The sequence below is a fragment of the Mustela erminea genome, chromosome 5, assembly GCF_009829155.1.
Source record: "Mustela erminea isolate mMusErm1 chromosome 5, mMusErm1.Pri, whole genome shotgun sequence".
In the NCBI taxonomy this organism is placed as follows: domain Eukaryota; kingdom Metazoa; phylum Chordata; class Mammalia; order Carnivora; family Mustelidae; genus Mustela; species Mustela erminea.
Genome location: NC_045618.1, coordinates 84,334,903 through 84,361,394, shown reverse-complemented (window position 1 = coordinate 84,361,394; position 26,492 = coordinate 84,334,903). Strand labels below are relative to the sequence as shown.

At 44.7% G+C, this 26,492-nt stretch overlaps 1 protein-coding gene and 1 long non-coding RNA gene across 2 annotated transcripts in view; one reads left to right on the top strand and one right to left on the bottom strand.

Moving 5' to 3' along the window:
• LOC116591251 overlaps positions 1-26,492 on the top strand; it is a 210,024-nt gene that overhangs the window by 52,098 nt on the left and 131,434 nt on the right. The window lies entirely within an intron of this gene.
• The window catches only part of NPAS3 (neuronal PAS domain protein 3), an 840,712-nt gene continuing 831,160 nt past the window's right edge, over positions 16,941-26,492 (bottom strand). The window contains 14 exon segments of the mRNA XM_032344010.1: positions 16,941-17,572; positions 17,575-17,614; positions 17,616-17,807; positions 17,809-17,838; positions 17,840-18,070; positions 18,072-18,248; positions 18,250-18,498; positions 18,500-18,526; positions 18,528-18,659; positions 18,661-18,723; positions 18,726-18,773; positions 18,776-18,873; positions 20,606-20,730; positions 24,217-24,364. Of these exon segments, the coding sequence (XP_032199901.1) occupies positions 17,466-17,572; positions 17,575-17,614; positions 17,616-17,807; positions 17,809-17,838; positions 17,840-18,070; positions 18,072-18,248; positions 18,250-18,498; positions 18,500-18,526; positions 18,528-18,659; positions 18,661-18,723; positions 18,726-18,773; positions 18,776-18,873; positions 20,606-20,730; positions 24,217-24,364 (1,667 nt within the window). The 3' untranslated portion in view covers positions 16,941-17,465.

The following is a 26,492-nucleotide window of genomic DNA, read 5'->3' as shown; positions in this document are numbered from 1 at the left end:
ATGTGATAAAAAGCACGGAAGAGAGGGTGGAAGAGATAACATTTGGCATTGGAGAAGGAGGAGAAGGAGAGTTTCTTGAAGGCTGGGGTCTTAAAAACCACTGTATTTATTTTGCATAAACACAATCCCAGTTACAAAATTAGGGAAGAAGGCTTGTTATGTAACAAAATCAAGACAGATAGCTGAATCAAAAAGCTGGATGGAGTGTGGAACTTACTTTACCAAAAAACCTTAGAAAAACCATGTGCATGTATACCTGTAACATTACATATTAAATGAAGAAATCTAAAAGTTTTCACATTTTGATATGGATTCCAGGCTAAAAAAATTTTATGTAGTTCAAGTCTACCAATTATAGTTCAGCATCATTTTTCTTACACAAATATCATCAAAACATATCATCTCCATTGTCCAAATTTTAGTTTATTTAAAAAGAGATGCAACTTTAAAGAGGTTTCTGATACAACCTGAAAGCAGAATCCATCTAGAATTTTACTTTTTCTCCTTCGTGTTTTATAGTCCTTCCATCAAAATTTTACAGGGACCTCTGCTTTGTGAAATCCTCTTTATATAACCCATTCTCATAGAAACATGAGAAATTTGCTTTCTTTTCACCCCCCTGTTTGAATATTTATATAGAATTAAATAAAACACATTGTTTCTTTAACAAGCACAATGAGTTTGATTACACTACTGACTCTCAGAAAGCAGGAAATTGTCATCGACAGTCTCACTGGCAGCCCAACGGTGGTGAGAACGCAGCCTGCCCAGGGGTTCAGCCACCAGGAATGTGGCGTATCCGTATTGCAGCTGGTTAAGTGGAGGTCAGATAAGAGAGAATTCTTCCTTTATGGGCCTTAGGAGTCATCTTGTCCAAACGTCCCTCACCCCGGAGTTAAGACAATTGGACACCAGAGAGGTAAAGTGACCAGTAGCAGGTCACAGAACAAGAGAGCTTTTTACAAAAGTCTCTGTTTCCTGACTCTTAGACCAATACTGGGAATTGTTTTGTGGTGATTCCTTCTGAATATTCTGCCCCCCATCCCGTTTTATTGAGATACAATTGACATGTAACATTGCATTAGTCTGTAATATACAGTGAATGATTTGATATATATATATATATATATATATATATATATATATATGCTGAAATGATAACCACAAAAAAATTAGTTAATATTCATCATTGCGCATTGTTACAACTTCTTTTCTTGTGATGAGCACTTTTTTTTTTTATAAAGATTTTATTTATTCATTTGACAGACAGATCACAAGTAGGTAGAGAGGCAGGCAGAGAGAGAGGAAGGGAAGCAGGCTCCCTGCTGAGCAGAGAGCCCGATTCAGGGCTCGATCCGAGGACCCTGGGACCATGACCTGAGCCGAAGGCAGAGGCTTAATCCACTGAGCCACCCAGGCGCCCTGTGATGAGCACTTTTAAGATCTCTTTGCTTTAGCAACTTCCAAATATGCACCATAGAATTGTTAATTATGGTCGCCGTGCTGCACGTTACATCCTCAGAATATTTACCTTCCCACTGAAAGTTTGGGTCTTTTAGTCACCTTCCGCTCTACCCCTCCCACCCCCCAACTACTGCCCCAGTCTCTGGCAATCGTCAGTCTATGTTCTGTATTTCTATGAGCTCTGTGTTTTAAATATTTAAAAAGTTTTTATTTTTAATTTCTCGAGGAGCCTCCGTACTGTTTTCCACAGTGGCTGTACCAGTTTACCTTCCCACCAACAGTGCACAGGGGTTCTCTTTTCTCCCCATCCTCCCCGGCACTTGTTATTTCTTGTCTTTTTTATAATAGGCCATCCAACAGGTGTGAGGTAACCTCTCCTTGTGGTCTGATTGTGCAATTCTCTGATGACGAGTGATGTTGAACACCTTTTCATGTGTGTATTGGTCACCTGGAGGTCTTTGGGAAAAATCCATTCAGTTCCTCTGTTTCTCTTAATTAGATTATTATTTTTGCTTCATATATTTAAATGTATTTGCTTTATATATTTAAACACAAATCTATTTTTATTTGATACTGAGTTCTGGGAGTTCTTTATGTATTTTGGATATTAACACATTATCAGATACATGATTTGCAAACATTTTCTCCCATTCAGTAGGCTGCCTTTTCATTTTGTTGACAATTTCCTGAACTTCTTGATAGGGATGCTTAACATTTATTTGCAATTATTTCTCTTTTCTAATACATGTTTATAGGGTTATATAGTTCCCTGTAAGTAATGCTTTAGCTGAATGCTATGTGTCTTGATATAAAGTATTTTTATTATTGTTCAGTTATTTTCTCATTTCCATCATAATGCCTCCTTTATGAGTTTTTCTTAATTTCCAAACATATGGTGATTTTCTTTTTTTTTTTTAAGATTTTATTTATTTCTTTGACAGAGAGAGAGAACACAAGTAGGCAGAGAGGCAGGCAGAGAGAGGGGGAAGCAGGCTCCCTGCTGAGCACAGAGCCTGATGCGGGGCTCGATCCCAGGACCCTGAGATCATGACCTGAACTGAAGGCAGAGGCTTAACCCACTCCATCATCCAGGCGCCCCAAAAGACCATCTTTTGACCTTCATTGCTCCTTGCACATTCCAGCACAAGGATGAGAAAACACAAGAAACCAAATGCGGGAAAAGCTAGAAGCATCAATATCGTCAGGGGGATGCAATGAGGTCCTTTAAACCTTTGGCAAACAGCTGACAAGTGAGGATTCCAGCTACCCAAAGAGTATTTGGGTATTCCAAATACCCAAAGACAGAAAGAATCCCAGAGGGATGTGGAAGTACTTCACAGTCAAAACCAGAACCAATTCTGGCTGCACAGGCAATACATGGACGTTCTTTATCCCATTTGTTGCAAGGCAATGTCTTCTATGAAACCATTATCTCAGAGGAATCCTCTGAACTGTTCTTCAGCACCGAACACCTCCAAGAAAAAGTCGAAAGGCCTCTGAAATGAACAACTCAGAGAACAAATCAAGAACTTCCCAAACGAACTTTCCCATCAGAGGACAGTGAGAAGGCTTATGGCAACATTTGTGCCTAACGTGGATGGAACTGGGAAAACTTCTTAATGGAAGCTGGTCTAGTAATGAGAACCCAGCGTGGTATGACTCAGCAGCCACCACTTATCTGGAGACACGACACACTCCCAGCCAAGGACTCTGAACATTGCCTAATGTGAGCAACTGGAAACTGAGAGCTACTACAAAGAAAACATCAAGTCATCACAAGAAGATAATCACAGATACCATCTGCCCACGCCAGGCACTCTGGTCCATATTTTACAGACATTCTGTGTTGCAACCTCTTGACCCAGTAATGGTAGGTGTTGTTATCTCGACCTTACAGATTGAGAAGCCAAGATTCGGAGAAGTTGGGTGGCTCATTCAAAATCTCATAACTATTGATGGTGGAACCAGGTCTCCCTGGTTCCAAAGTGTGATTTTTGTTTAACCATTTAGTTATATTTATTTATTTATTTAAACCCACTGGTGTGCAAAAGGATCTGGGGGAGGAAACTGTTCCTGAAAGCCCCAGAGCACTTTTTTTTTCTTTTAAAGGCTTTGTGAAACAGCTCTTAAGAAAAGAATAAGAAAATGTTACTAATAAACATTTCTTGATAATGATATTTGATTCACCAGAAATTTTTAAAAAAATTTTCACGTTTATATTCCCACATAATGCAGTCTAAACTTTGATAAAACCAAAAATTTCCAAACTACAAACTTATACCTATGATTACATTGGAAGACTGAAACATACCTCTCTTACAAACTAGTAGAACAAGAAGAAAAAAAAATAAACACTGTATCAATAATTTGAACATGATTTATAATATATAGAACACAGAACTCAATAACTGAAATATTGAACCTTTCAAATTCACATAGAACACTTATAAAGCTACCATTTGCTGGGCTTTAGCAAGCCACAACCAATGTCTAAGGATTGAAATGTTTAGATTCAATACGTTCTCTCACCAAAATGAAGTTAGGCAAGAAATAAATAGCCGAAAATAACTAGAAAATCACTGTATGTTGACAGGGTGTCTGGGTGGCTCAGTGGGTTAAGCCTCTGCCTTCAGCTCAGGTCATGGTCTCAGGGTCCTGGGATTGAGCTCCACATTGGGCTCTCTGCTCAGCATCTCATGCAGTTTTGGGAGCAAATTCACCTTCTCTGTGGAATAAAGCCTCAGTTTTAGACTTCATTACTTTCTCTTTCTTAGAATGAGGTATCCTTTTTAAAAATAAAGACCATCTCATAAGAACCACTGTGAATTATTAGAGAGATCATGCCAACCAATGTCAATTAATTTCCCTTGGGAAAGATGTCTGTAAGAGTTCAAGAAGTCTTTGATACCTAACGCCCAGTGTGTCTGATGTGAGTGCCTGCAGTGTCTTCTGTGACCGTAGTGTTTGGTCCAGAGCCTAGGCTGTAGGGTGAATCCATGTGGTGCACGTAAGAAGAGGGGACAGGGTAGATTCCACAAAGGTAAGACTTTGCCTTAAGTTCTCTTGTTTGGTACTCATTTGATATGAATGGTGAAGCAATTGCCATTTTTCAAAGGAAGAGAGTACTAATCAGTGTCAAATAGCAGGCTGTTCCTTGGAAAGAAGCCTTTCCTTTTTCATTTCCTTCACTGTCAAATTTCTGGAAAGGGTAGCCATCATTTGCTGTGATTGTTGGCCAAAACCATTTGTTACTTGAGTCCTTACCTAATCTTTGTTTGACATTCGGTAATATTAATTCTTCTTGAAATCATTTTCTTCTCTGACAGCTGGGACACTCTTCTCTTTACCCTTCTGGTCTCTTACTTTTTCAGTTTCTGTCAAAGGTTCATATTCCTCTGATCACTCCTTTGACACCCCCTAGCACTCCATTCCTGGCCCTTTACTCATCCTTTGTTTTCCTAGGCAATGGCCGCTGGACTGACGGCTGTCCCTACTGTCTAAGAGCTATTGTCTCTGATGCTGTATTTTATTGATTGATTGATTGATTGATTTGACAGAGAGACACAGTGAGAGAGGGAACACAAGCAGGGGGAGTGGGAGGAGAAGCAGGCTTCCTGCCAAGCAGGGAGCCCGATAGGGGGCTCAATCCCAGGACGCTGGGATCATGACCTGAGCTGAAGGCAGACGATTAATGACAGAGCCACCCAAATGCCCCTCTGATGCTATATTTTTAAAACAGATTTCTTTCCAGAAATCTAAAACTATTTTCTGGTGGCTCACTGGACATTTCTACCAAGATTCCCCATAAACACTTAAAATTTACTACATCTAAAATGGAGTTCTTTAACTCCCCCTATACTTTCATTCTCTTAGCCCTTTTCTTTCTCTTGTATTCTCCATCTTGGTAAATTCCAGCCATCTGCCCAAGCCATAGACCAGGGAGTCATCTCTCACTCCGTTCTTTCCACTATTTTTCTCCAATTCTAACCTGTCACTAAAACCTCTTCCTTGAGGCTCTCAAATCCACCCCTGCCCTTCCACCCCCACCCCTGCCTTCACCCAGGCCCTCATCCTTTATCACATGGGATATTACTATAACCACCTCCTAACTGCCTCTATTTAATCTAGGCTGTCCTTCAAACTGCCATCAGAGTGACCTTTCCAATACAAAAACTCTATTATGTTACTTCTCTGAATAAAATCCTTTAAACTTCCCGTTGCCTATAGGATGCCATTCAGACTCCTTGGTGTAACATTCAGGGTAGCTCCCTAGCTGGGCTGCTGCTTGTCTACACGGCTCTTTTGTATGAACAAAAAAAAAACCCATGTTGCCTCCCCCCTCCAATTCCCCCAGGGCACATGTGGCCCAGCAGATGCAGAAGGAGGGCTTGGAGAGTGGAGCGTGCCTTTTCTGAGAGAACGAGATACCCCTTCTATTGAGAGGCTGCAGCTCTGCATGTGGGCACAGGTCTTGGCTTAGCAAAGCTTGGGCTAAACCCATTTCATGAACTTGTCCGCTGACCTATTTCCACATCTACACATGTCCCTAAATGTGGCCATACTCCAGCATAGTGAATTATTTGCAAGCTTTGTCTTTCCTCCAGGATATTGATGATGTCTTCTAGGAACCCCCTTCCTCCAGCACCCCATGATTATTCCTTCTTGTCTTTCAAGACTTGCTTTAAGTATCATCTCCTCCTGGGAGGCTTCTCCGCCCTCATAGCCTGAATGACTTGCCATCACTCAAGGCATCCCTAACACACGGTCTCTATGTCTGCCGCATCACTTTGTCATACTGTTGGAATGATTAACTTTTACATTTGTCTCCCTCTGTACTTGGTGAACAACTTAAGGGCAGAAGGTAATATTTTATTCATCTTTATATTCCTGGCTTGGTTTGGAGAGATTCTCACTAAATTAATCGTAGGGCAACTGCCGGAAATGAGGCAGAACCAGAGAGTCTAGGCTTAGACAGAACTACAGGGCTTCTGTGTGTCGTAAACAATTAAGAAAATAGTAGGACTATGTAGCAAGGCGAAACCAATGCCAAACACTCCGGAAAGGAATCGTCATTTATTGATGAGCAAAGGCAGAAATATGAAGAGGGTAAATGCTGACAGTAGACAAGGAAAGCACTGGTTCTTTCAAGAAGCATATAAGGGCCTCACGGCAAAGTTAGAGCTGGCCAGACGTCGGAGACGGCTCTGATGGGAACAGGGCAGATGACTAAGAACAAACTTGAATTAAGCCGAAGAGCAGAAACGGGAGCTTCTGTTTAAAACCCACTTGTGCCAACTGACTGGATGTTCGACCTCTGGGCATCATTAACCTCTGTGTCTTAGTTTCCACATCTGTAAAGTGGAGATAGTAGTGCTTCCCGACTTCAAAGAATTAAAGATTAATCAATGTCGGGGAGAATGTCTCTAACTTGGGCAAATCTATGTAAATATCCAGAGTGGCATGCAGAAAGTGAGGTGTAAATACGAAAGAAGAAAAAAAAAAAAATCTGAGCTTCATTTTCATGTATTCCAAATGTTAAAAATGAAAAAAAAAAAAATTGCTCCTGTCCTCATCCTGGAAAATGCCAGCAAGGAAAGAGCAGTTAGATGTGCATATTTTGTAAGAAGTCATTTTAATGGTTAGACGTCTTTTATTCTTCTGCATGACTGCAACGTGCCAACATTACGTGAGGGGCGCACACATATGGGAGGTGGGAGACCTAGCTTAACAAAATTTTGTGAAAAAACTGTGGCTCCAAAGCAGAGGTTTGTGAATTTGGGCTTGGGACCGAGGCCTCCTGGGTGAATCAGTGTGAACCGAAGGGAGCTGATCATGCTGGGAGTATTGGGCCAGTGATCACGGTTAGCGTTAGCGCTGGAGCGGGTTATGAACTTAAGGCTTATGGGAGCTTCCTTATTTCCTCCTTTTCCTTATCCATTGCCCATCTCCCCTCTACCAGATGGGTGGCCCTCCCATGCAATCCCCAAATTAAAATGTTAAGAATTCACAGTAGGCCCCTCCCTAGCTTTCTAAAAAAGGGTAGACTTCCCCAGAGGGCCTTCAATGGATTGGCTGGCTTGAGGGCCTCATGAGGCCGAGAGGGCTGATGGGTGGAGAGGAGGGAGGTCTACAGCCAAGAGAGGTCAAATAGCCCCATAGCAGAAAATAGAACAGACACCAGAGGAGCTCTGGTGGTGCAGGAGGGAGGGAGACAGGCCCCAGGCCAGGAGGGAGGAGGGGGCTGGGCTGGCAAAGGTCCAAACCAGAGTGGGGCCTTTGTGTGGGGGAGGAAGGGTGAGGAGAGGTTTGGCCTGCTTGGGAAGGTGGTGTCATATCATGGGAGAAATTTAGAATTTTTACAGGGTCATGGACTAGGGGGTGTGTCTGTCTCTCTTCGATTCCACTTCCTCTTCTTTTAATGAGTTTGTGTATCAAGATTGGTCTTGAGGCAGACTATTCAAGAAACTGGAAGATTTTAAAATGAGGCAGTGGAGAGGGCAGTTGAATTATAGATGGAATAGTCCAGCGTCCGTGAAGCCTTGAGCTGGTTTGCTGGTCACTTGGATGGTGGGATTTGGGGCTGATCAGATCTGGCTCAACTACTCCAGCAGTGTCTCCTACCCCTGTTCATGGTGCTCACTGCTGGACACTAGCCCTACCTTTCCTTAGACACACTTGGGCGTCAAGGAGAGGAGAATATGATCTAAGGTCAGGCCAAACACACCCATGGACTGTCCTCAAAAGTGAGATATTACTGGGGGACTGGGAAATCTCAGATGCTTGGGTTGGTATCTCCCTATTGGGGAGGATCTCCCTATTGGAGATTTCAAATTACATAGTTTTGCCTGCCAACCTGGCCAGTTAGAAACTGAGACTGAAGAGAAGGTTCTCTTGCATGAAGTGTCAACAGCAACCTTTACTGTATTATGGATTTGTACATAACCCTGTTATTATGTACAACCTTCTATCTTGAGAGGATAATTTCTCCATTGCTTTGCTCATCATTGGTTTTTCTTGTGAATTGTGCGATGAATGTATTATCCAAGAAGCAGGCCTATGACCTTCAGTGATGTTAAACAACAAAATAAAGTAGCTGGAGATGCTTTTTGTACTGTTACTGTGTTTGTAGATGTTAACGTTATGGTAGAGTCCCGGCAGAGTGGTTTAGATCAGACTCCGATATCCTGAGCAGCTGGAGCCCTGATGTGTATACAGAGGTAGGTAAGGTATGGATGCCCTTTCCAAGCGCTGTACCCACCTCACTGGTCTCTCCCACCGGAGGGAGGAAGCTGGAGGATGGGCCCCAGCTCTCTGTACACGGGTGGTCATTATTTAAAAGAGAGTTTACGTTACCATACTGCTGCTCTTCCCTTGGCTTTCAGAGATGAACTCCTTTTTCTTTATTGGTATTGCCCAAAATGGAATAATAGAATAAACCTTGTGTCTGCTTTTATCTCCTGAACAAGAACTCTTCGGTGACACTTCTTTGGGGGAGTCTGGGATAATTAATTTGCTCCCCCCTCCATCTTTCTCAATGCATTTAATTTAAACTTTCTTAATGAAAACTCATCTCTCATAAATGCCGGGTTGGCCCATTTTGTGTATGCCCGCTCTGTCCTGCTTTGAGTGATGTGTAAATAAGAGGCAATCTGGTGATGAGTTTTGCTTGTGTGGTGTGGAAGGGTGGAGAGGGGGGAGGGTTTGATGAATAGAGGCAACCAGAAAGTGTACTTGATAATAACATGGCCATGATTGATGTTGTAATTCCTGAAAAATTATCATTGTGATATAATTATTTGTTTATGAACTGTGCCCTGAGACTCCCAAGTTTGTGATTATTCATGGCACAGATAAAACTCTAAAGTCAATAATTCATCAAGGGTATAATGGTTTTGTTTGGGGGAGGTGTGGGGGGGTCACATGGATATTACATCCTGTTTCTGACACTTCCGCTATAAATCTGAAAACTCCTTCCGTACAAGGAAGAGCCACCTCCTTATGCTCTGCTTTTTTTTTTTTTTTTAAAGTAGCTTTAATAGTTTGCATACATTTTGAAAACCGAAACTAATTTTACTTTTCTAGAACAATTCTTTCAACACAGGAATGTAGTCTGAGTCATTCGTACTGGTGGATCTCGTGACTGCCAAATAGGGAGAGATGAACGGAAGGGTGAAAACAACTGTGCTTTGTTTCCGGAAAAGTACAGGACGGCTTTACACTAATCTCTTCGATTTTGATCCATGCAAGGGGACAAAGGGAGACAAAATGAGGCCCCATCATTTTCGGAGAGTTGATGAGTCTGGCCTCATGACTCCTTCTTGAATTTTGAGTGGATGATTTTACTCATACATAGCAGGAGTCTTGGCATTTCTAACCCCATTCTGTCCCCATAGATGGGCTGATATGGTAATTTGTCCAGTTTTGCCCATTTCCTTTTCATGGTTGGTTTTTCCCTGCCTCAGCCCACTGGGACTTTTATTGTGGATGTATTGTGTGCCAGAAAGCTTTCAGAGTCACCAGGGGCCAGGCTCACCTCTGCAGCAGGGCTGGAGGTGAAGTAGTCTCCTGGAGTGTGTCAAGTACGATAAGAATGAGAAACGTGTTTTCACAGGGACAGGCTCTAGCTCACCTTCCATGCCTAATGAACTAGTGAACTTCTTTTGTTAAACTGCTTTTCACCTAAGCACATGGCAACATTACATGAGGGTCACACACATACAGGAGGTGGGAGACCTATCTTAGCAAAAGTTTGGGAAAAAACCAAGGCATTCTGGTTGACCAGAAGCTCAAGATGAGATAACAATTTGATCTGGTTGCTAAGAAAGTGACTGTCTTCTCAGGCTGTTTTAATTGAGAGCTCAGAGTCCTGGGCCACCTGCCTGGCTCAGTCAGTAGAGCATACAACGCTTGATCTCTCAGGGCTGTGAGTTCAAACCCCATGTTGGGTGTAGAATTTACTTAAGCAACCCCCCACACCCCCAAAACAAACCTCAGAGTCGTGAGCAAGAGATGTACTGGGACTTCCTCCCATGTTGACACCAAATCACACATGGAGATCTGTGATTGGCCCCAAGTGCCATATTTCAATAAGACCTCTTAGAGATTGAATTATGTCCTTGAAAAAGTTATAGTTGTAACCCCCAATACCTCAGCGTGATATTAATTTCATTTCCTTCTCATAAAAAAATACTATAAATGTAATTAGTGAAGGTGCAGTCATACTGGAGTAGGGAGGGCCCCAAATCCAGTATGACTGGTGTCCTTGTTGGAAGAGGAGAGACACAGTGGGGAGAATGCCATTTGAAGACCTAGAGACACAGAGGGGGCAGATGGCCCGTGACGATGGATGCAGAGATCGGAGTGATGAATCTACAAGTCATGGGGTGCCAAGGATTGCTGGATTGCTGGTAACTGCTAGACACTAGGAAGAGCCTCTCCCTCAGAGCCTGCCAGAAGGAACCAACCTTGCTGGCACCTTAAAATCAGGTTTCTAGCCTCCAGAACTGTGAGAGAATAGATTTGTTTCCAGGCACTCAGTTTGTGGAAAGCAAGCAGCCCTAGAAAAGCAATACAGGGGCCCTGACAAATTCTGATGTACCTGGAGGAGAGTGCCAGCCTGGGGAAGACATCTGCCCTAGAGCCACTGGAGGGACAGCTGGAACAGCAGGTGATGACCTAGAGAGTTACCGAACTCTGATGACCATCTGCATATTTTTGAAGGCCACTCAGAGAGCAGAGGGCTCCACTAAACTCCAGAGGCAAGATTGCAGCTCAGCCTCCTCTAAAAATTACAACTGTATGATAGTGGGCTAGGAAGACCCTCACCACTAGAGTTAAGGAGACATGATTTCTACACGAGAGTTGCTAAGATTCATGGGATGATACCCAAGTTTATAGCTCATCAGTGAGGATTTGTTATTAAATGGTACCTACTTGAAGATCTAAGACCATTTACTTGGTGGTCTGTGTCATATGATGTCAAAGCTTACTAAGTTGGCAACTGCTTGGGCTCCTTCTTTTAATTCCTTTCTCTATTTGATTTGCCTAATTTATTGCTGTATGTAGAATAGATTGTGTGATGGACACATACACACATCCTGCAGCCAACATTTATTGATGGCCAACTCTGCCAGCTGTATGCACTACTCGGAAGGCAGGAATGAACAAACCTGTTGCTTTGCCCCCTTTGCTATTCCTTTCTTGATAGAAACTCAAGCTATCCTGCCGTTACCACTTGGACATTTCTAGTGGAATATTTGCCTCTTGACAAGTTGTTTCATTTTCTTTCTTTCCTTTCTTCCCTCATTCCCTCTTCCTTCCCTCCCGTCCTCTCCTTTCCTTCTTTCCTTCCTCCCTTCCTTTTTCTCCCTCTCCCTTTCTTCGTCTTACATGTCTTCACCCATCAGCGTTCTGCCGGTCTCTACGGAGCGTAGACTATCTGTGAGTTACTGAGCTAGGTACTAAGAGAGGACATGAAGATGAACAAGCCATTGCTTGTGTTCGGGGGGATTTACCAAGTCAGCCCCCCCTTCTTTATAATGATTTCTTAGGGGAGATGGGAAAGCAGGAGCAGTGAAGGCTGGTCACTTACCTCAGCACACCAGAGTCATTTTGTAAGCCTGCTAGTTGTGATCATTCTTCAGGAATTATGCCCAAGGACAAGGTTTGCCTTTTGTCACTATATGATGTGAATGACGGGCAAAGGTAATTTTCTTTCTCTCCTAAGTCCTACACTCTTTCTACTTATTGAACCTGGTTAATCATCGTCTTAGCCTGAACAGACTATCTTCTAGGCTTCACAATATACATTAGGTTTTACCTTCGATGCAGCGCACAGATCTGGTTGACTTCAAATTGTTTTAAACGTGCTCAGTGTAAACCAGCTTTGTCTAGGAGTAGGCAAAGATGGGTCAGAATGCCAGTCTGCAAGGATTAAAATCAGTTTCTTTATGCTCAGCTGATGCTTAGCTTCCCTCTTGTCCCACCTGCTGCCCTTTCTGAGATTTTCTTTTTTTCCTTGTTCTTTATGGCCAGATAAACAAGTCTCAGTATACGCTGGGGAAGAGAAGAGGCCGGGTGCAGAGAGCTGGCTGCAGATCCCTGTTCTGTCCATGACCTGCACGCTGGAGTCTCGACACATTGCCTGGCTGCCGGCCTGGCGAGGGAGAGGTCCTGGGCCTCTGGGAGCTCCCGGCCCTGGCTTGGCTGCCAGCCCCGTGGCCGGGGAGGCGGCAGGGTTTCCTGACTGTCTGTGGTACTGAGCCCAGAGCTCACTTGCTCTCTTTTGGGCCCAGAGAGGTTTTTCATTTCATTAGTGACATATTTTAGCTTTGATGGGTACAAATAAAGGCCAGGGAACTTGCTAATACTAAGGGAGGCTTGAGCTTGGTTAAGAATCCAGGATTTCCACTACTTCTAATACAGATGCTTCAGGATTTCTTCTCATCCATCCCTGGCCAGCTTCTTCTTTTCAACTCTCATTGCCGCAACCTCCAGATCACAGGGCTGTAGTGGTGTCCAAGAATAAAGTGTTATGGCCGACAGACATTGCCACCAGGCAACAGAGGTTCAGCCCTAGTACCACACTGCTATAAGTGCCCCTCTGCCTCTGCAGATCCTCCCCTATGGAAAGTTCTGGAAACAATCACTAAGGGCCAATGTCAGCAGTGCCTACCAGACTGAATACCTTGGGGAGGTTGCCTTCAGCACTCACTCCCTTCAGGATTAAGCTTCCAGGTTCAACAGTGTTTCGACTTACTCTATTCTTCTGACTCTCAGAGCAAAAGAGAAAGAAACCTTGGAAGAGTGTTGGGAGAACCCAATTCAGCATTCTTCCTTACCTTCTCCCTATTTCACATTTTCAAGTATTTATTTCAAGGACCTGTAGAGGACACCATAGAGAAATTGAGGGCCCCACAATTTAACCACGTTTCCAGGTCTGCTGATCTGACGCAAGCCTCCATTAGTAAAAAGCACCCTCAAACTGGCAAAGGTCATGAAAGGCTTAAACTAGGGAATGACCTTTACAACAGTTGGTGGTTTTCCGACAAAAGTGTTTGCCTTTTGCTTCGGCTCAACCCATTCCCCGCTCTTCCTTGTCTAGAGAGCACAGAATTAACAGGAGACCCATCTGTATCCTTCTCTGAGAGATAGCAAGCTGAAGTTTTCTTTCCTTTTCCTTCTTTCTTTCTACCTTTCTTTCTTTCTTTCTTTCTTTCTTCCTTCCTTCCTTCCTTCCTTCCTTTCTCTCTCTCTCTCTTTCTTTCTTTCTTTTTTTTGTTAGCCAGCTAACCTGCCTTCAAACGTGACAGGCTGTAGGCTGCACGTTGACCTAACTAATAACACAGCCCGAACAGGACTTACTCTGTCTGGAGAAAGAAAATACATATTTAGTATAAAGAGAAGATATAAGCAATGGAACGGTTGGTTATACATTATAGATTATAATAAATGAAAATATCGAGTGCATTTTCCATGATTAATGGGTGAAAACTGTCATCACGTACCATGCATTAATCAAGAAAAAATGCACACTTCCCATAGTGGTTAACGTGCAGGCCCATTGTTCAACTTTGATAATGTGCATAATATGCTTAGTATGACAATGAGTTGGGGTAGCTGAAAATTTAGGATGGTTGCAAGTTTGGTGTAGTATTTGGATTAGCATCTTAATCTGTGCCTTGTCGGCCTCATTGCGACACAAGCTATGGATTTTTTTTTTTCCAAAACTAGCAAAAATACAGATGCATCTTTTTTTTTGGTAACTTTTTTTTTAAATCAAGAGTAATAACCAAGGTACCTGCTTAAACAAATACTACCAGCATTCATTAGTTAGGATGGTTACATGTAAAAGAAATGATGCGAGATAGTAACAAATTCAAGAGAAGTTTATTATGAAAATGGCACCTGCGGATGAAAAAATTAAGTTACATAAAGACAACCATGTGTGTGACATGTATGAGAATCTACAAAAGTATAAAAAGAACCCTGTTGTAAATGAAGTATGTACATTTCTGATTTGCAGCATTATCAATGGTCAATGAAAAAAAAATGTTTCAAAATAAGCCAGGCACTCAGGAAGTTAGGTCCGGTTAGCTTCACACAAAACAAATGTACCATAGCTGTCGCTTTGTAATGTTTTAATTTTTTTTATATATATTGTAGAGTTGGTAACACTGCTAAGATTTTTTACGAACAGAATATCCCTTTCCCCATTATTCAGCTACTTGGCACCAGTCTCCTCATAAAAGTTTTCATATATTTGTACAAGAAATAGTTAAAAACACAGACACAGTCTTCACAGGTAATGAAGTGTTTTTTTTTTCATTTTGTAATTTTAAACACTATGGATTTAGACAGCAGCTGTGATTATCTGTTAGTTTAAATCACCAGAAATCATTTTGACACAACACAGAAACATTTATAAAAGAAAAAAAAAAAAAACAACAGCTGTCTAGCTGTTCTTTGTAGCTGATAGGTGCATTCCTTTGATTGTTCAATAGCTAGAGTAGAGCTTCCAAAATTAATCTTTACATATCCTGACTGGCCTTCTTCACTTTCGAAACCTCCTTAAATCCTTCAAGTAAGCTCACTGGCAAAATTTGTGGCGTTTCGCTTTGTTTACTTATTATTCCACAGTGATGTGGGCCCAACTCTCGGAATCAAAGGTCCTAGAGGAAACCACTCAACACAGTGATATTCAAAGGACAGCCGAATTACAGTATTAGCATTGCACACATAAACAAATATATAGGACAATTCTATATTCCATTATCCCCTCCCCTTTTGTTTTTAAAAAGTGTTGGTTGACCTTTGAAATAATTTTCTGTCTCACTGGTTAATTGCTTTGTATGTATTGCTCCATCAGCCAACCTGGAAGGAAACCAAAGAAAAGCACCCACTGCTTATATAGGTAGAGCACAAGGGACTCTGGGAATGTTAACAACTGAGGCTATATGGCATCAATTTATTTAATATATCTGAGCAGTATTCTTCAGTGCTTCGTGGTGCACTCCAGAAGAAAAAGTCATACCCAGAACTCCACTGTGGGAAAAAAATGGCTCCATAACCTTGAGCTAGTTAAGAGTCTTTTTATCTCTGAGAATGAAGAATATTTTGGAGAAGGGGCAGGGTGGGGGCAGGGAGGAGCGATGGGGAAGGAAAAGGGGAAAGGAGAGGGAGGGAAAGAAAGGAAAGGTTGGGAGAATATACACCAGCAAAGCAACAGCAGGAATTTTAAAAAGTGGAACGGAAGATTCACAGACAGTAGAAGCAGCTTAGGGTGACATTACGGAGGAAGGCCACCACACAAAACTCACTAACCCCCAAGAATCACTGATTCACTAGGACTGTAGGAATGGGACTGGACCACTCCGGACTAGAGATAGAGCACAGAGAAGACAAAGGACAAAACAACTACATTAGCTTAGTATATACTGCATATAGCAACACACATTGAAACTGCAATGGGACTGACAGCCAAGGACACGTACACATTGCACACATTACAGTTCTCACATCTGTTATTAGATGCCTTAAAAACAGCTGCCAAAGATGGAGTGGAAGAAGAATTTATACTTGACAGTCATTTGGAGTGTTTGACACTACACTGATTTCTGGCAACAAAGACAAAATAGGAGATTTTTTTTCTTTTTCTTTTTTTTTCTTTTTTTCTTTTTTTTTTCTTTTTTTTTTTCTCTTTTTTACTTAATGTGCGGTTTTCAGTTGCAGTTATCTGTTTGAAGCTTATTAACCCATTCTTTAGTTTTAAACCGTACTGGTTTCCACCTAGAAAGAAGAGAACCAAAGGGGAAAAAAAATGTCATCAAATCAAATCAGTCCCCCAGAATACAACCTTCCTTTTTTTTGTAGCAAGAAATGAAAAAAAAAAAATTAAAAACATGTTAAATATCTTTTCTTTCTTTTACTCTGAAGTGTTACTGAAGTTGTAAAAATTAGCCTCAGTTAGACTGAGAAAAGGAAAAAGAAACAGCTCAAAAAAAGGCAGTATGTATCTAAACTGCTCCTCAAATCAGTTTGATTGAGTTTTCCAAAAGCCCCTTTAAAAAGGGCTTTACTGACCCATTAAATTTAATGTGAGGCTATGTTTGTTAGTTGGGAGGTAAAAAATTTTAAGTCCTGCAGCAAACGTTAATGAGGGCTTTGTCTTAACTAACCAAGGAGACTGCAGCAGCGGACTCCAGACCAGGACAGAACACACTTTTTTTTTTTTTTTTTTTCCCAAAACCCAGCCCAGGAGCTGCATTTTGTATGAAGACATTACAGATTAATAAATGATAGCACCATGGTTTTAGAAATTAAGTTAATGTTTCAGTAATTAACATTTAGTCCAACTTTTTTTTTTTTTTTTAACATTCTAGTCACAGGCCAGAAATTAAGTTTAAGAACCCAAATTATTTTTATGTGCAAGTAAGAAAATCTTAAAATCTTAACCATAAAAGAGAATTAAATTCTGCATAAAATTCTAAAATACTATCCCCCTATTTTTTTTTTTTTAAAGGAATTAGGAACCAAAACAAAACAAAAGAAAAACCACCCCATTTCATTTGACTTAGTCAAACAGGGCACATTGTTTATGCTTGTCTCTTTCAATCTTGATCATATCAAGATCTTGCTGAAGAAACCCCATGGTTGTCACTTGAGAAATCTCTTGACCACAAGACTGAGTATTCTATGGCAGAGGCATATGCACATTAAAGACATCTTAATAAAGATGCAAAGGAAAGCAAAACAACCCAACACACATCTCAGAAGAAGACAAAATGGCAGGCAACTGGTCATCTGACTCTCTGAAGGCAAAAAATAAACATATCTTTACAGGAAAGAATAAGTCAAGTTAAAGAAAGAGGGGGTGGGACGGGGGTCGTCGTGGTGAGAGAGGACGCTGACCTGCTCGAATTCAAAGTGCTAGAATTAAAAGGTCTAAACGAAAACGCAGACGATGCCTCCGGGCGGAGCCCTGGCCCGCGCTGGGCGGCGCCTCAGTCCTCCTTGCGCTCCAGAGTCTGTGCCGCGTGGATGCCGTTGCTGTAGACGGGGAAGGGCAGCGTGGAGAAGAGTCCCTCGGCCGTGGTGAACACGTTGCCGGCGGCATCTGCGTCAGGCTGGCGGCGCTCACGGCGCCCCCGAAACGGTCCCGACATGTTGAGCCGGTGCACGTGGTGGTAGAGCATCTCCATGGGTGTCTTGGGGTCGAGGCCGAAGCCGGGGCTGTTAACGTCCACGAAGTTAACAGCGTGCGCGTTGGGCAGCAGGTTGCCCTGCATGGCCAGGGTCACCTCTGCGGGCGCGTAGCGGATGGTGCCGGTGGTGTAGACCCTCTGGCGCGGCCGTGCTGGTGGCGGCCAGGGTCCCCCGTCACCCTGTGCACCAGCGGGAGCACGACGTTGCCCGCCTGCAACCTCTGCAGCGCCTCCAGGTCCCCAGTGTACAGCAAGGAGTTGGACGCGCTGGGGCCGCCCCCACCGCCGCCGCCGCCGCCGCCAGCCCCGCCCCCGCTGCCGCCCCCGCCGCCACCACCGCCCCCGCCGCCCCCGGGGTGCTTGTCCCGAGGGGACGCCGAGAGGGGGGGCGACAGCGGGTCGGAGGGCGACGGGGGCCAAGGCCGAGGTGGCCGAGGCGCCGAACTGAGTCTTGCGGGCGGCAGCGCCGTCGGCGCCCGGCGGGGTGAGGACCGAGTCGGGGATGGCCACGTGCAGCCCCCCGCCGCTCCCGCCGCCCTGCGGGGACGGGAAGTGCTCGGAGCTGGGGGGCTTGGTCATGCTTGTAGGGGGACTCGTTCCTGGAGATCTCCCGGTTGGGGCGGGTAAGTTTCCAGATGCTGCTGTCGTTGTCGAAGTTGATGGGTTCCGAGATCTCCGTCTTGATCTTGAGCACCGAGGCACTGTTGGGGGACGACAGCAGCCGCGGGGGCTCCACGAGGCCCGCATCCAGGCCGCCGGGGCTCGATGCGCTGGACAGGCGCCGGCGGCTGGCGCTGCCGCCCTTCTGCCGTTTCCGCCTCTTCTTGCGCTTTCTGGTGCTTGCTGGAGGCCTGCGCGCCCCGCCTCGCCCGCGCTGTCTGAGTCCTTGGCGCTGTCGGACGTGAGAGACTCGCAGTTCTGCAGCCGCAGGTCGGACTCGCTCTCCACGTAGCGCTCCACCTTGATCTGCATGGGGCCCAGCGCGCCGAATGCTGTCCTCGCCCGCTTTCGGGTTCTCAAAGTCCGAGTGCTCGAAGCTGTCGTCGCTGTCAGCGGCTTGTCCGGGTTGCTGGAGCTGTGGCCATCGTCGTTGCAGTTCATGTCCGTTTGTCGCACGCGTTGCCGGACTTCTTCCTGTCGGGTTCCGGGTCTTCGCTGTTCTCGGACTGGTTACCCTTCTCGTCGGACTTGGAATTCTCGTTGTCCTCTGTGTGGGGCCAGTGGCCGGAGGTGGCATTGGGGAGAGAAGAGACCAAAGACATCAAATTAGCAGGGCAGGACCCATGTCCCACTGCGGGGGGGGTGGGGGGGTGGGGTGGGGAAGGGTGGGGATGGGTGGGGTGTGGCAGGACTAGGGAGGTGTGTTGCTCCACCTGAGCTGCTCCCTGACCTTAGTCACCTAAAGCCTGGGTTTTCTCTCTCTCTCTCTCCGGGGGCCTCTATTAGCTGGGCCTTTACTCCAAGTGTGGTCTGTAGACCAGCAGCACTGGCATCACCTGGACGCTTGTTACAAATGCACAATCTCAGCTTTTCACCCAGGCCTGCTAAATCAGATTCTGTATTTGAACAAGATCCCCAGGTGATCGTTTGGCATATTAACATTGGAGAAGTCCTACAAAAATATTCAGGGCGTCAGAGTCAATAACCTGGAATAAGACATTAGTGACACAGAAAAATGATGGTATGCAAGGTGACTTTCTATGAAGGTCTGCAACCCTCCGTGAGTGAATATTTGTTCATTATTGAAAACCACACTCCTAATTCCTGAAGTTATTTTTCTCTGTAGTGCTTAGCCATGCAGGGAATCAGACGGTGCTTATTTTTATTGACTTTGATCTATTCCCGCAACTAGAATATAGGCTCTGTGGGGGCAGGTCGTGGAACTGTCGTCTTCTTTTGTTCCCTGCTCCCGCACCGCACATAAATAAGGAGCAGAGCCTGTCTATTCTAGAACTTCTGCCCTACTAAAGAACTTTGAAATGAATTTGGTTTAGGATAAGAAAACAGTCAAGATCCTCTGAGTTATGTCCAGGGTAGAGGGATATGGGCATACAAACCTGGAGAGCAGGTGCCCTAGGGATGGAGAATGGTGGTGGGCAACCCCTAGCCATCTGGCACATTAGAGGGAGAATAGATTTTCCCAATAACGCAGCTTAGGAGACTTAAGGAAGATGCTGAGTTTATGGCTCTGCTGTGGTGCTTTTGGATGGCAGCCTAGACTAGAACCTCGGGCAAACTACTTCATTTCCATAGAAGAGGTTGGATTAGAAGAGGTTTAGGAGTCTCTGCAGCTGTAATATTCTGTGAGTTCTGTGCTCCTCCCCGGCTCTAAGTGTGTCTGTGGAATGGGAGTTGGGGATTGGAGGAAAAATAAATTTTTAAATTAACTTTCTTTTGCCCCAGAGAACTACTAGTAAGTCTACTTTCCGAAGATTCATTCACCAATGCCATTAAGTATCCCGCTTTGGAGGCTCAACCCCAGCTTGGCAAGGGTGTGAATATCTGGGGCTGAAAGATGCAGACTGTCTTAGATGTTACTGTTTAAAGAGCCCAACTCTAGCTAGGGGGTCGGGGCGGGACTCCTTCTGTGTGGCCAGTGGAGGGCCGACATGGAGCGATTGCTAAATCAGTCAGTCTCTATTTGTGTATAGAAAGCATGTACACATGCATATGTGTACATATACATGACACACACATGCACGTATAGACACCACGTATGTGTATATATATATACATCTATATGTGTGCACAGATGTATTTAGACAGTATGTAAACACACACACGTGTGGTGAAAGAGACTCTGTTTCAGCTCAATGTGACCTATGTCTCTGTACCCATGGAACCGTTGCTCTGCTCCGAGGGCCACCCTCGGGCCACCACCCACCCCTCGCGTTTGGACAGGCAAGCCGGGAGCGCAGAACATGGAGAAGGAGGAATACCTGTAATACCTGAGGTATCTTTAGAGTCTGATTCAGAGTCGGACGTCTCCGAAGATTCCGACGTTTTCTCAGGCAGGTGGGGGAGCTGTGCGATATCCATGGGTGTGTCCTTGTATTCAGGATTACTGCAGGGGGGAGGGAGGCACTCATCAGGAGGGCAGACACCCATTCTCAGTGGTCTGCTGTGGACCATCTTCTCCCCACTCCCTGGCCCCAAGTGTCTGGAGTTGAGAGAGTTTAAAAGCCACCGCGAGAAAGCATTTCCCAGCTCCCCATGGGACTTGTGTGGGAGCTGGGATTTTGCGCACTGTGGCTACAGCTGCACCCCGCTACAATGGCTGAACACCCACGTTCCACAGGAAAGCCCCTAAAAGGCTTTTAAATAATCAGGGAGCACTGGGGGCCAGAGCACTGTGCTGCTTGACATTTGTCCCAGTTGAACACCTGGGGACAGAGGGAGGGTGAGAAGTACCCTCAGCTCAGTCTGTCCATGCCTCCTGGTGTGCCCTGTCATCTCTTGGGCTCCTAAGGAGTCCATTGCCTCAGTGCCCCTCATCTTGGTTCCTTGATGGAGCTTCTCAGCTGTTCTGAAGGCTCTAAAGCGACTGGGGGTGGGGGAGGTCGTGTGCTGAGCCCTCGGCGCCTAACGATCTGACAGACGCACAGGTGCACCTCGGGATGCATGGATTATGGCTACTGAACTGTCAACACACCCATTACAATCACATTTTCAGCCGCTCATGTGGTGTACACCTGTGGCTTGTTAAGCTGGGACTCTGATTGCAGTGGGGTGAGTCCCAGTGTGAAAGAGGCCCTAACAGAATGGATCTAAGCCCGTTTGCACAAATGGGCTTAATTTTTGTTCTATTTTTAATTCAGAAAGAGGCCTCTTCTGGCAAAGAGAGTTGCGTTCGGTCAGTTTGAGTTGGTTATCTTCTAGAAATGCCCCTTGAAGGCCAGCCCAGTGTATGAGCAACATGGGCTCCTGTCATCTCAAGACACAAGGAGAGCCCCTTGCCTTGAAGTGGGAAAAGGCTTCTTCTACCCTACCTGGTGGCTGGCCCATGTCCCTTACAAGGGATGATCATAGATCCGTTTGCTAATCTCTAGTGAAATGCTGATATCAAAGAGCCATGGTTTCAGTAGCTACTCTATAATGGTCGGTGTTGCTGGGAGGGTTAATTCACTAAGATGGATAGTCAGGCCTTTGCACCATAGTGTGAATTAGCTTCAGTGGCAGAGCTTTCAACAATCAGATGAGACTAATGGGGGGGACAGTGGCCTTAGCACTTAAGCAGTCTCTGAACACTCTGGAGTCCCTGATTCTAGCAACACCTGAGGGAACAGGAAGAAGAGCAGTAGAGGAGTGTTCATTTTGGAACAGGGAAGGAGAGGCCTGAATGGACCTGGAAGTGAGGGATTCTGAGGAGGACGAGGTGGTATGAAAATATCGCTCAGGGAAGAACAAAGGACAGGAATGTGGGAGAGGAAAAAAAAAAAAAAACTTCAGTAAGTTGCTCTTTTGCTAATATTTAGTAGTTGCTATTTTGCCAAGGTCAAGTCCTTTTCTTCTGGATCTTTAGCTTATAGACGTGATGCCGATGAACAGAAGACATGGTGCAGTTTCCTTGGCTAATGCCCATCTGTACTGGTCTCCTTCACAAGTCATTGGTCACCCAACTTGTAGCCTTTTATTATTGAACTCATGGTGAGTCTTTGGGTCAGCTGAGATAGGTCTACCATGTTTGAGATCGAGGTTCTTGAGCCTGAAAACTGGTCTTCCATCCTCTCCCTATGGAATTAGGTGGATGACAATCACCAGACACTTAGGAGTGTGTATCCTTTGATCCCAGGCTAGATAAGGGTGTTGACCCCCAATTTCATGGACTAACCTCTCCTTAACCCGTCTCATTGCCTCCATTTGGGGGCAGAGTAGGAAGTCATGGGACCAATGAGGCAGTAAGAAAGATCCAGACCAAAAGAAATCTCCCTGAATGGGAAGGGCAAGCACATGGATGACTTCAGTACCCTATGTGACCTTAGCGCGGGGGACAGATGTCTTCTAGTCTGTGGTGTCTCTGTTACTAATGCCTGCTTTCTGGTAGTAATGGGTCTCTTTGGCACAACACCATTTTTGACCAGCCAAAGGGTGTTAATGCCACAACACCTTATTCCATTTTCTCTCTGGCATGTGAGTTCTTATAACCTGCATTACACAACGCCATCGTTCCATAAACGTCTTGGCAAAAGGATTCCTTGATGTCAGAACCCATCTTGAGCATATCACAAACACAGGGGAAAGGTCGCATGAAAGTCAGGCCTCCGAGAAAGACACACAAAATACACATACTTGGACTTTTAGACAGAATTAATGTAGAGTAGAAGAGGTCAAAGAAGGAAAAAGAAAGTAGATAAATGAAGACTGTTTTAAGTGGTGCACATTAAGGCCCTCTCTAGAGCAATAATCATTAGTGTCTGATTGATATGTTATTGGTAGCAAGCACATTCATGCCTTCGAGTCATCACCAAAGCACACGAACACACTCGGAAGCGTCAGTGTGCCGATGAGCCACGGTTGTCAGCATCTCAGCCCTCATTTGGCTGTCTCCCAGAAAAACGGGATTCAGGTACTCCCTGTCTTGATTATCAGCCAAAGGGCACCAACTTCCATTCAGAAGACCTACTGGAAGCTTTCCTATTCAGACCATGTGGGGGTCCAGAGTGGTGGGTTTTGGCCAAGAGAAGCCCCAAACTGGAATGACGGCAGTGGGAGACAGCCAAGCTGTGAGCCTCCTGATAGTTTCAGGACAGGATAGGTGGAAAACCTCCTGGAAATTTTGCCCGCAGAAGCAGACCACCTGGGCTGTTGGTCTTGGTTTCCTTTTTGCTTGTTTGACTCCAAAGGTGGAAGGCAGAAGGGGAAGAAGAGAGAAATGGGGCTGTGGACTAGAATTTAGAGAGCTGCTGAACCTAGCCACATTTATGGGTGTCAATCTGAGGGCGCATTAGGATAGCAGTAAAACTAGACGGAGGCCACGTGGCATCGGGCACAAGGAGATGGCTTTCATTTATTCACTGATATCGCCCTGATTTTGGCAAAGCAGTTTCCTCGGCTTACCAAAACCTGAAAGCCAAGGGAATCCAATGTGGTATAATATGCTTAAGATTTCCTGCCTGGGATACAGGTGGGATAAACTGAACCCATGTCCCCATGCTCTTTTGCTTAATTTTCTCAAGGACTGGAGTGCATGCATGCAAGTTCATGGGGTGGAGAGAAGCAGGTGCTTCTTGAATGCATCATCTGTAGGCAGAAGTCTATCTTTTTTTCCCCTAGCCTGAACATTTGTGGGAGAAACCAAAGCAGCTTCTCAGAGCTGCCCAAATGTTGACAGACCAAGAATTACTGAAAATGTTGTGAATGTGCCCCGAAGGTCCCCTCCACCATAGCTCTGATCTTTTCCTATTCCTTTGAGTCTTGTGGGAGGAAAAGCAGAATTTCCACATAATTCCACACCAGATACTGCCAAAAGATAATAAAACATGTCAGCTATTAACCACGGGCTGCATATTTTATAACTGACACAGAAATGAGAAAGAATTAGAAAATATACCTAAGAAGATAATTCACCCAGATGATATTCTTCTCATTTGCGTTCTTGGCATTAATAGCTATGGTGGCACTAGACTGTATCCAAATATATCCTCCGTTCTTCTGCATCCAGCGGTAGTACTTCGTCACACACTGGCCCTTATTCAGCACTGGGGGCAAAAACAAAACAAAAACACAAGGCATTGCGTATTAAGACGGGGACCAAATGATTATCATTTCCGAAAAAACGGCGAGCTCAGAAGGGGGAGGTCCCGCGCTAAGCCAGGGGTGCCCTTCTGTAAGCTTAATGTAGAATGCCATTAGCAGGACAAATAAAATCAACAATTCAGTGGAGCGAGGGTTACTAGCATTTGGAGCAAGACTTGATTCCGTTCTGGGCAATCATGGTGTGAAAGGAAGAATAAAAGGACTACGAATCTTGTTGGCTCCCAGAATACCTAATGTGGTATGGATATTGTCAATGGGTTTGACGTCAGACGCTAACAAAGGAAAATCTGTATGTGATTTATTCATAGCTGCGAGGTAGATCTCTTTGAGATCCCGGATATTTGAATGGTTCCGAAGAAGCTTTACCCCCTGTCTTTGATCATTTCACCTCAGTGCAAGCAATACCGACCAGTGTCCCCATACATCTGCTCCTTTTGATCTTGCCGGAGCAGAATTTATAGTCCGCCTATGAACGAAATTTACATTGGTCAGTCAGGGGAGATTCTGGTGAGACTTCACTGACTGTTGGAGCAAAAGAAATCCCCCAACCAAGTCAGAGAGAAACCCTGGCCTAAGGGAGGCACAGAATTGATTTGGCTAGAGCCAAATGGAGTGACAGCTCCACACAGCCTCTGAAATATGGCCCCAAATGAAGGAACAAGTAAAAACAATCAGTAATGTGAAACGGTGCCATTAAATACCCACTGAAGGAGAGCTTTAAAATGCAGATGTTAAAAATGATACTTTAACCAAAATCTTGCCAAGTTGAAATTGATTTGATTTGTATCTGGGTACTCCTGAGCTAGTAAAAGGGGAAAGTGCAGTAAATCATCCCCTGAAATAAAGTGCTATGGAAAGGAATGGTTTAAAAGGATGCCGGAAACGTGCAAAACCCGCTGTTATGACTTGGCTAGGGATCGCGGCGACTCCACACCCCCGGAAAGCGCGCCAGGCGCTTGGCCACTAGAGGGCAGTGTGCACTCGTCCACGTTGCCCACTTTTTGGCATGTCCTTGTCTCCGTCTGCTAAAATGAAAAACCTCTAACTGCTGTAATAAATTTGGCTAAATTAGCTGCTAAATGGTTATCTCAAGTAATATGTATTTGCATTAATCATCTTGCTCTAAACCAGAACAAGCCAGAGTCCTAAAGACGTAGTAAATTCATATTGTCCATTTAATTACGGCTAATAAGTGCTTCATATACAATAGTTTCATGAAGTACATTTTGATTTTTTTTTTTTTTGGGGGGTGTTGGATGGGTAAGGGGAAGTCACTTTGGAAAAGAGCCGTGTTTTAAGGCTGTGGAAGCTCATCCCGTCACGTCTGAGCCGCTCTTCGTGGCTCCAAAAGTGATCCAAGGTCCCCCTCCGCATCTTAGGTCCGGAAACCTAGAAGCTCCAGCGCTTGTCACCCCTTCTCCCTTCGCCCCACGACGCGCTCAATGCGTGGTTGTAAAATTTAATAATTATGCCTTCGCAGTTGCTTGAGAAAGATTTGCTTTGACGAGGGCTTCCCATAGTGGCCAGCTCTGTTCTGAGGCTGTTCAGTAGTTTGGGGTATTTTTAAGGCCCGGAACTGTCATCTTCTCTGGGCGGCGAGGCTCCACAGGTAGCATTGTATTCTCCTTTTGTAGGCGATTGTAAGTTCTGCCATTCTGCATGCATGGCTTCCCAGGCTACAAAACTGCGTGGTGAAGCTGAGAGCGGTAAAGTACTCAGTCTGCCATACAGCTCTTCTGTCAAATCGTTGTTGCATGCAACAAGACGTGCTTTTATTCAAATCCTCTCAACCTGGTTAACTGTTAATAGAGGGAGGACGGCGGAGGAAATTCTGCCCACTGTTTTCACCCAGGGAAACGTAGAGCGTCCCCAGTGGTGGCTGGTGGAAGGTTCTGTCTGCCGTTGTCTCTGGACTGAGGGATAATTGCAAATATCTACGGTTTTTAACGAGGGCAAAGAGATGAAGAGGCCGCTCTTGGATGCTCACGTGAAGAAAACGCTGAGATGGCAGGTTAGCCAGATGGGCCCAGCCCGGCTGGGGATTCCGGACTGGACTCTTGACTATATATA